Source organism: Periophthalmus magnuspinnatus, chromosome 21, assembly GCF_009829125.3.
Source record: "Periophthalmus magnuspinnatus isolate fPerMag1 chromosome 21, fPerMag1.2.pri, whole genome shotgun sequence".
Classification (NCBI taxonomy): domain Eukaryota; kingdom Metazoa; phylum Chordata; class Actinopteri; order Gobiiformes; family Gobiidae; genus Periophthalmus; species Periophthalmus magnuspinnatus.
In genome coordinates this window covers 20920111-20930347 of record NC_047146.1, presented here as the reverse complement: position 1 = coordinate 20930347, position 10237 = coordinate 20920111, and the positions used below count along the sequence as shown (strand labels likewise).

Sequence of the window (10237 nt, the reverse complement as noted above, 5' to 3'; positions counted from 1 at the left end):
AACTTAACTTAAATCTGTGGGTCTTTTAAAATCTTAATATCAGTGTACTCAAATATATCGGTTATTTGTATCGGCTCAAAAAAGGGGACCACTCCTCATTATTTGTAGATTATAATAATGAAAAGTGTTCATTTACTATGTAACAGTATGGTAACAATATTAAACAGCCTGATTTGCATTAGCTAAATTAATCAGTTATACAAATTCAGATGTTATTGATCAGAATAGAATTTATTTTTATTACTGCGTTTTACTGAATGAATCACACATGAACTCAATAACCCCCAGTGACAAACATACAGGCTTCATATGATGCTCCCCCAGCTGGAGTCACAGTGCCCTCTGCTGGACAACATGGCAGCATAAACTACAAGGAATAAGAAAATTAAAAGCGAAATCAAGAATGTGGTCTGTTGGAAATTTTAGACGTTTTCAAATTTTCAGACCACCTTTTTAAAAATTATTTTCAAGACTGAACCCCATGAATAGCATTACGGTGTGTAATCGGAAAATGTGTAGTTTAATATAATACAATTTTTGTTATACATAAAAACACAACTAAATTAAATATACAATTTAAAAGCCTAGTAACTCATGCACTGAAGATGGGTAAGGATGGGAAAAGAAAAAGGAAAGAGGGAAAAGAAAAAAAGGGAGGGAGACAGTAGCAGTATGGCTTTATCACTATCTGCATCCACACTCGTCCACCACCATGTCCTGGTAGTGCCTGAGGACCACGTTGTCGTTGTTGTCATAGTAGAGCATGGAGATGGGGGACAGGCGGATGGGCACACAGCAGGGTTGGGGGGTGCCCTGTGGGTCGAGGGAGTGGACCAGAGTCTGGAGGATGGCGTGGTTTGTTCCGTTCAGAGTCTCACTCAGGGGGAACGGACACTCGCCATGACAGTAGTTTGCCATGTAACCCTGAGGAGAGGGAATGAGAGTTTGAACTGGGACAGGAACAGGACTATGTATGACTGACTGCATTATCCGTGTCACAGTAAATAAAATAAATAAAAAATATAAGGGGGGATTTAGCCAACGAATAAGCCTCCTTTCCACTGGTTAACTTTGGAATGGATTGGTACGGGTCACAAGTGTCTCCACTGTCTAAAGTGAACCATACTGCCCGATTTGAGGGGTCTGAAGTGGACCCTGGAGGGTAATAGCTCCCAGCGGGGGCCAGTGCTTTTAGCCAAGGTGTGAATACACAAAAAGCAGATATAAACAGAAAGCTAAGAAGGGGTGGGCCTGATTAGTACTTGGATGGGAGACCACTGGGAATACCAGGTGCCACAGTCGGGCGCCAATGGCTAAAACTGTTTGGCAAGACACTTCACCCACATGAATGTGGTGTATGTGAGTGTTGGTAGGGGTCAATGTAGGGGCTGATGGTACAGATTGGCAGCAATTCCGTATATCTATAGTAGCTTACCACTACACACTACAAGTGCAGAATGAATGAATGGTGCAGAAAATTGAGACTGAGTCTCTGGAAAAGCTCCCCGTCCCAGTGTTACCTGTGGAGCAATGATCCAGTCCTGCCAACCCACATCCTTAAAGTCAATGTAGAGTCTCCGGGCTCTGCACACATTTGAGGGGGACACAGGGAGGTGCACCGCGCTCCTCCTCTGACGAGACCGACATTGCTCTGGGTTCAGAGAGACCAGGACCAGAGAGGACTGGACCAGGGGCAGGGACAAGTCCAGCTGAACAGAGCCTGAGGAGGAGAGAGTTTGGGTCACTAAGAACAAGGACAAAACTATTTGTAGAGAAATATGTACTTTTTGTAGAGGTTAAAGTGCAGGTTTTATGCATAATAGGGCTCCACAGAGACACAGACAAGCCAACAACAAAACAAGGAAGTTCAACTCCCTGGGTCGTCCAGGCTGCTCTGTGATTGGTCAGTTTCATGCAAACGCTTCAGAATCCGTCTTCTTCAACTCTAGCTGATGAGTTTGTGAACTTAAAAAAATTGCAAGATTTAGTCTTACTGGCAACACTTCCCGTTTCCCACATCAGCCTAAAACATACACAGTAGGTCAAATCTTCCAGCCAAGATAGTCCTGACCAAGACTAGCTCAAAATTGAAGGATGGGTCAAATGCAAAGGACAAATTTCTTCACAGGGAGAATACAGTGTACAGCCTTTACAAAAAGAAAATATGAGGATTTTTTTTTTTTTCCCCCCAGTCCCTACAATAGAGTACAGTTACTTATGTAAAAATATTTACATATGTTATTCCATTATTGTTTAGTGCCCACCCAAAACTAAATATGACCTCCTGACTCTACCTGGGTGAAATGCCAGTAATTCTTCTGGATGTATGCTGAGAGGAACCATCTCCAGGACCAGGCCATAGTTCCTCCCGGGTTTCCTCCAGGATTCTGCCACAGAAGTGAGGTCAAGGGTCACGGCAGTGGACTCAGGCTGGAGCTGCACAGACTGTGAGAGGAGCAGGCGTCTGTTTGTCTGACGGTCTGCACCTTTAAATCAGATAAAGATATTGTCTGTTTTTCAATATTAATCATGGGTTTCAGCATCCCATCACCCTTCAAAACATAATAGTTTTGATAGGGATATTTCTTACCTCTGTAAACAAGTATTTGTGATTAGATTTACAATTTATGTACAACTGAAGACAACTGAAAAAATATCAAGGAACATTAATATTTGAGATAAGACAAATATCAACTCCTGTTTTTAGAGATTTAAAAACTGGAGTTAGCAGATTTTGAATAATATTTTGATATAATATTGAGCGTAATTTAACGTCTCTTTTGTATAACTCAAAGTGTATAATTAATGTATACTACAAGTGTAACAAAAGGTTTGGACACACTTTTTCATTTACAATTCCCCTTTATTTCAGATTTATTTATTTAGAAAAGGGACAGTGCATATTAATGAACATAAGATACATATGTAAATATGCCAGATTTTAGCCACAGGCTAGTTTCCATCTGTTGTCCCTGGACAGGTTGATAGTCACATTTAACATAAAATACCACATACACAAAATACAGTCAAATACAGAAAAAGGACAGAAGCCAAGTCAAAAACATAAACTCAGGAGGGTTACTACAACTTTTAAAGTGCTGTGTGTATTGCACAAGTCCTAAAGTGCTGTGTGTATTGCACGAGTTCTAAAGTGCTGTGTGTATTGCACGAGTTCTAAAGTGCTAAGTGTATTGCACGATTATTATTAATACTGTAGATTTTTACTGAAGACATCAAAATTATGAATATACACATATGGAATGTAGAAAAAAATGGTTTTGAAAACCATTTCTGAAGACTTCATCATGAAGCTCATTGAGAGAAGGCCAAGGGTTTGCAGAACTGTCACCAAAGCAAAGGGTGGCTACTTTGAGTATTTGAATATAAAAACATAAAAATATTTAGTCAAGTTCCTTTTCTTCTTTTGCTATATAATTCAATTCCATATATTTTGCTTCATATATTTGATGTCTTCCGTATTGTGAAAGCGTCAAATACATCAGTGGAAGCTGGGGCAGATGGACATGGCAACTTGAGACGCTAAAGAGCAGGAATCTCCTGTACCCAGCTCAAACATTTGTTCAGTAAATCTGTGGGTTGGATCTGGTCGTCCCAGTTGGACTTCCACATGTCTGTCTAAGCACCTTACATCTGGTGGTGAATGGCTCAATGCAGCCTAGTGGATCACAGCTTGGCATGAACACTGAAGACATGTCTGAGAACTTCGGACACATTGCAAGCCCCCTGCCAAATCCTCCCTTGCTGAGCAGTGTGCACAGTTTGTCAATCAGGGCCTTGGCATCTTCAGCTTGACTCATACTATGGAGGCAGTTGTCTGCTCATGCAAGCGATCAAGTGCTCATTCTGTGTAAAGAGTTTGGTGGCTCATGGTGCTGCTGTAGGGCGTACACTGCACAACAAGGGCTACAGGTTTGTCCCGAAAGACAACTCACTCCTTCTGCTTCTTCAGAGGGGATCTCAATGACATAACTAACAAGTTTATCCATGTCCTTGCAGTAAGAGGCTGTGCATGTTGCATAGATTGGGCATCGGGGCGTCTGGAGACGCACACAGTGGAGTGACTGGTTGGCGGGGCAAGAGAGGAGTACCGAAGTGCTGGGTGCCATCAAAAGACACCTGTTCAGAGGTATGTAAAAGGATGAACGGTTGCTAATCCTGTTTAGAACAAGATTGAATTTTCTTGCCGACATATGCAAGTGTATCGACATACCAAAGGCATTTGACATTCTTGACGAGTTCAGTATATGGAAACTCAATGGGAATGTGCAGATAGGACTGATGAAGGTCATTCGACGCCATCTTCAGTTGAATAGAATCACTTTCTTGACCAGTGTCAAAGGTGAGAAGTGCTGGTTTGAGAATACCATAGGAGGAGGCACTCATTGTCTCTAAACCAGGGTAGGACAAAGGTAGCACTGCCAGAGCATAAGTAGCATCTGGAAACGGGTGCTACATGACATGAGGTGGTTGAGCAGCTGTACCTGCTTGTGGTGGTACAGCCCTTATAGTTGAAACTAGAAGTTTATATACACTATATAAAAATACACAGGCTTTTTTCCTCACTGTGAAATGAAATTAGACTAAGCTTTTTCTGTTTTAGGTCACACCAAAATTATTTCTCAAAATAATGAGAGAAGGATTTTTTTTTTTAATTTCATTCTTTTCTTCACAAGAAAATTTACATACATTTCATTACTCTTTCGTACCATTGCCTTTAAACTGTATGACGGGTCAAATGTTTTGGATATTCTTCCACAAGCTTCTCACAATAGTTGGCAGGAATTTTGGCCCATTTCTCCTGACAGAACTGGTGTAACTGAGCCAAGTTTGTAGGCCGCCTTGTCTATACATTTTCGATAGGGTCAGGATCTGGGCTTTGTGATGCCACCCAAAAACATTGACTTTTTTATCCTTAAGTCACTTTGTAACCCATTTGGCTGTATGCTTCACACCACTGTCCATTTGGAAGACCCACATGTGCTTAAGCTTTAACTTCCTGGCTGATGTTGCTTCAGTGTTTCTACATAATGGTCTTTTCTTATGATGCCATCTATTTTATTTTAGTCCCTCCTGCAGCAAAACAACCCCACAACACGATGCTGCCACCCCCGTATTTCACAGTTGGGATGGTTTTCTTGTAGACTTCCCCCTTTTTCCTCCAAAAGTAATAATGATTATTGTGGTCAAACAGTTCGATTTTAGTTTTGTCAGACCACAAGAAATGTCTCCAGAAATTAAGGTCTTTATCCCTGTGAGCATTTGCAAACTGTAATCTGGCTTTTTTGATTTAATGCCTTTTTCCTGGCAGAGTGGACTGTCAGCCCATGTCGGTACAGTACTAGTTTTGCTGTGGACAATGACACACTTAGCAGCAACTTCAGCAGCATCTTCACAAGGTCTTTTACTTTTGTTCTTGGGTTGATATGTACATTTCGGGCCAAAGCACGTTCATCTCTGTGACACAGAACTAGTCTCCTTCCTTCCTAAGGTGAACATTCGCATGGTGTTTTTACTTGTGTATAATTGTTTGAACAGACGAATGTGGCACCTTCAGGCATCTGGAAATTGCACCCAAGGATGAACCAGACTTGTGCAAGTCCAGAATTCTCTTCCTGATATCTTGGCTGCTTTTTTTTTAACTTTCCCATGATTTCATAAAAAGAAGTAGTGTTTTTCAGGCTTGTCTTGAAATACAACCACAAGTGTGGCTCTATTTAACTCAAATGTTGTCAATAAACCTATCAGAAGCTTCCAAAGACATGGCATCATCTGGGTTTTCCCAAATTTATCCCAGTGTGTAAACTTCTAAAAGAAGAAAGTAATGAAATGCACGCTTGTATAACAAATGTAAAAAGTAAACAAAGAAAATAAACACTGAATGATAGTGTGTCCAAAATTTTGACTGGTAGAGTATATGTATAAAAAAACAAGCAAAACATTTTCTAGTCACCTTTGAGTGTGGCGCGTATAACCCTGTAGAGGGTCACACTGAGCCCACGGTCAGAAGACAGGAGCTCAGAGGAGAGCAGAGGTCCCCAGTGGAATCGAACCTCCAGTCGAGCCAGAGTCAACTGCTCCACAGGTTGAAGAACCGACATGTTAAAAAAGAGCTGCTTCTCCAAACCATTCCAGCTCGGCACTTCTCCACCTGCAGGGGGCAACAATAACAAGGAGGGTTAATACGTATGAAACATGGATCTGTTAAAATAACTGGATAGGGTATTGCTAGCTTAGAGCTGTCTTCAGTTGGATTAGTTGTCACAACGTAAAAATCCCTGCTGTCCAGAAATTATTTTTGTCATGGAAGGCAATCACAAACTGCTCGCTGACAGAGCACCTACAGCTTTCACAGAGTCTAATTTTGTGGTGTTTACACACACATTATATATATATATATATATATATATATATATATATATATATATATATATATATATATATATATATATATATATATATATATATATATATATACACACACACACACACATACCCATTTTCAGATCATAAAATTGTCTTTTTAATCGTTAGTTTCAACCATGCTCTATATCCACTCTTGCTAAGCTCGAGTGCTGATTGGTTAGAGCGGTCACGTGGTACGACATGAACGAGTGACATGTGTGATGTGAACGAGCCAATGTAATAAATGAGGTGCAGGTTTTAGAACATGTTTCTCTGAAAGCATAAACAATTTCAAATGCATTATTTATTATTCCCTTGCCTCCTTCATGCAAAGTCTCGTGGGCAGTAGCTCCACTGCTCATGGTCAATGGGCAGGGCGGGGCCGGATGTACCTAGCCGCTAAAGGCTAAACTAGCATCATGTGCCATTGAGCACGGCCCATTGGCTTCAATAGGTGGCTTCATGTTTAGGCCTCAGGGCTTGGTATGAAATCACCAGCAGTGGGCACTACTTTTCAAGGTGCATTGTGAGAAATTTTGAGTGCACAGCTTTTTCAGTCACTGGATTTGAACACTACTAAAAATTGCATACCCCCTAAAAAGTGCCCCAACTAATTTCAATAGATCCATGCAAGTAGAGGATAGTGAGAACATTGTGACGGCACACAGATTTCTTGGGGTTTTAGCTTCCTGTTATAAGCAACATTTGAGATTTTCATATTAAAAAGATATAAATTGTTAATTGAGCTGGTTAAAAGAGCTGCAATTATTAATGAGTTAATCATGACAAGTCAACTAGAAAATAATTATAGTACTTACTCAAACACATACAATACAAAAAGACCTGTTTGTAACAAAGACAGTGGCATTTTTAAAATCAAAATGTCAAAAAGAATAAACTATTTCAAATTTTCATCAATAATACATTTTATCTGTAAATATTTACAAATATATTTAACAAATGGATGAATAGATCCATCTAATCAGAACAAACACAGCAGCTTACCAAAAAAAACAAAAAAACAAACAACATATACACACACAGGATATCAATTATTGATTTGACAGAAATAACTAAACTGTTATTTATCTCAGGTAAAAGCGGTTATAGATTTTCTAGAGGAGACATCTTCTACATGAGACACATGTCACTAACCTAAACATCCAAGATGCAGAGAAACTTGTCCATGCCTTTACCTCCTCAAAGTTGGATTATTGCAATGGACTTTTTGGGGGGGATTATTGCCAAGGACATTCAAATACTACAATACATTCAAAACAGCGCCACCAGAATCCTAATGAAAGTCAGAAAATTTGAACACATCACTCCTATCCTCAAATCACTGCACTGGCTCCGTTTCATCTCGGACTGAATACAAAAATCCTTCTGCTGACCCATAAATGCACCACTGTATCTGCGAGACCTGAGCAACTTTGCAATCTTCAAACCGCACCCTCAGATCTTCAGGTGGCTCCTTCAGGTCCTCCCCACCCATTAGGCTCTGTATAATGGGGGACCGAGCCTTCTGTCCCGCTGCACCACAACTCTGGAATTGCCTCCCTGTCCAGCTGAGAGCCACACAGAGACTGGACTATTTTAAGGCTAATTTAAAGACCTTTTTATTTAGAAAAGCTTATTGTTGGTGTTTTTAGCATTCAGCAATTTAGTATTGGTTTAAAGTTCCTGTTTTATTGTTGCACTCTGAGATTCTATGGAATGAATATTATTATTATTATTATTATTATTATTATTATTATTATTATTATTATTATTATTATTATGTGCAACAAATGAGTAGTTGTGGTTGGCCATGTCAAGTTAGAACATAGTTTTTTCACACTGTATGGTCCAAATCTAGATTCTTCTGGATTCAAAGAGAAAGTAGAAGTGACCACCACCAAATGATGTGGAAGTCTGTGGGCCAACCATTAAAATCTTCATAGGGACAAGCAGTTGACAGACCCTCTATCAAAGTTACATGTTGCACCTTTAACAGTGAGGAAATCTACTAAAACCACGTGTTGACAAAAATGAACTGATGCAATACACACATAGACTCTAATTTATCTAAAGGCCTACATAAAACTAAAAGCAAAGGATGAAATAAGGACAGAAAGATTAAATTCAATCCACACCACAGACCAACCGAACTCTAGACCACTCTCAGCCAATATATTCCAGTGATTATGTTTTATTTAACCCTCACCTTGGTCCTGCACGTAGCGGATGATGTTTCCTTTCACCCCGTATTCAGCCACGGTGCACGGGTCACTGTCCTGCGCCTTTTTCCGGTGTTCAGAGCTCCGGAACATCCTCCACAGCGCCGATGGCACATGGCGACGCTGCGGGCGAGAATCAGCGGGCCGCGGTCTGGAGCTCAGACCGAGAGAGGAGAGGAAGAGCCGCTCCTGGGCGTTTAGATCCCCCGGAGAGGGAGCAGAGCGCGTGGAGAGGAGACAGAAGGCCAGAAGGACGCACGCCACGACGCGCGCCACGCAGGGTCTCATGGTGAGGGGGAGTGAGGGACAGTGAGGGCTGGAGGTTTGGAGGTGGAGATATGAACGAATTAGAAGAGTGTTTGACCCCGTGACCCCGATGATAACACGGAAAGGGGTGGGGTCATCTTATCTAGACAGGTAAGCCAAATGATAAAAATCAGTTTATCAGTTAGAAAAAGCTCAAATCGTCTAGTTTTTGTAGGTTGTATTTAAATAGTATATACATAATAAACTAAAAACAAGCAAACAAACAAACATTTAGCATATAAAACAATATTATATGTCTCTCTAAGTACAAAAGCCCAGAAAACATAGTCGACCAACCAAGTGCATTTTGATGAGTAACTTAGACATGTTTTTGGCCTACTACAAAACTTCTAAACTTGTAATCTTTGTTATGGGTAAATTCTTTGTATGTTCAGTGTACGTTCTTAAAAAAACAAACCATCCTTCCTCATATTTCATAAAGAACTTTTTTCTCATCTGTAAGTTTTATGGAAAAGAAAGATGCTATAAGACATAAAACTGTAATAGACAATCTAAATCTTATGGATATGCCACACATGTTGTATACCTTTTATTATTAAGTGTTCAGTCACATCTTCATGAAGGATTAGGAAGTGTGTCTTCTGGATCCCATGTAATTTAAAAAAAAAAAAAAAAAAAAAAAAAAACAATTTCTAAAAATATCCAAAATACCCTAATAGGCTTATGTCAACAAAATAGATACATTTAAATCAGGATCTTTTTTTTTTTTTTTTATTTAGGATTATTGGGATATTTATGTTGCCTATATATTTTATGAGAAAATATTAATTAATTAATGATGAAAAACTTGTAATTATGTAGGCTAAGTAAACAAGTTTCAAATTGATATAGCAAAATTGAAGATTTTTTGTCCTATTTACCTCACCTTGTTTTAGTTTTTAGCCTATTTAATCAAACTTAAATATATTCAAAGGCAATATGTATCCATGCCTCTTTTTTCTTCTAAATTATTTTGGTGAATTATGGGTAATGTAAGGTGTATCCTTGGTAAATTAACCACCTTCTAACCAAACAGGTCACGTGCCAGAGTAGTGAGTGATGACCTCAAGGGTGTTGTGCAAACTATGGAATTACTTTTAACTAGTCACCTGGCAAATCCACACTATACACCTCTGTATTTTTAAACAGGGTATTGGTCTGGGCACCACTCCCTCATCGTGCCTCAAGCCAGACAGTAGGCTACTGTGCAAACAGATTTGTTTATTTCAGCGATGCGTGAAACAAAGTTGCTCATTGGTCACTTATCATTTTGAACACAAGGAAAATTC

At 39.6% G+C, this 10237-nt stretch overlaps 1 protein-coding gene across 1 annotated transcript; it reads right to left on the bottom strand.

Annotated features, from left to right (window-relative positions):
- Positions 1 to 243: 243 nt before the first annotated feature.
- Positions 244 to 8930, bottom strand: gdf3 (growth differentiation factor 3). Its single transcript, XM_055230389.1, has 6 exons — positions 8630 to 8930; positions 5972 to 6169; positions 2290 to 2486; positions 1759 to 1762; positions 1521 to 1720; positions 244 to 924 (listed from the first exon to the last, which is right to left on the bottom strand). The coding sequence occupies exons 1-6, from the start codon at positions 8928 to 8930 to the stop codon at positions 685 to 687; spliced, it is 1140 nt and encodes a 379-aa protein (XP_055086364.1). The 3' UTR covers positions 244 to 684.
- Positions 8931 to 10237: the final 1307 nt, after the last annotated feature.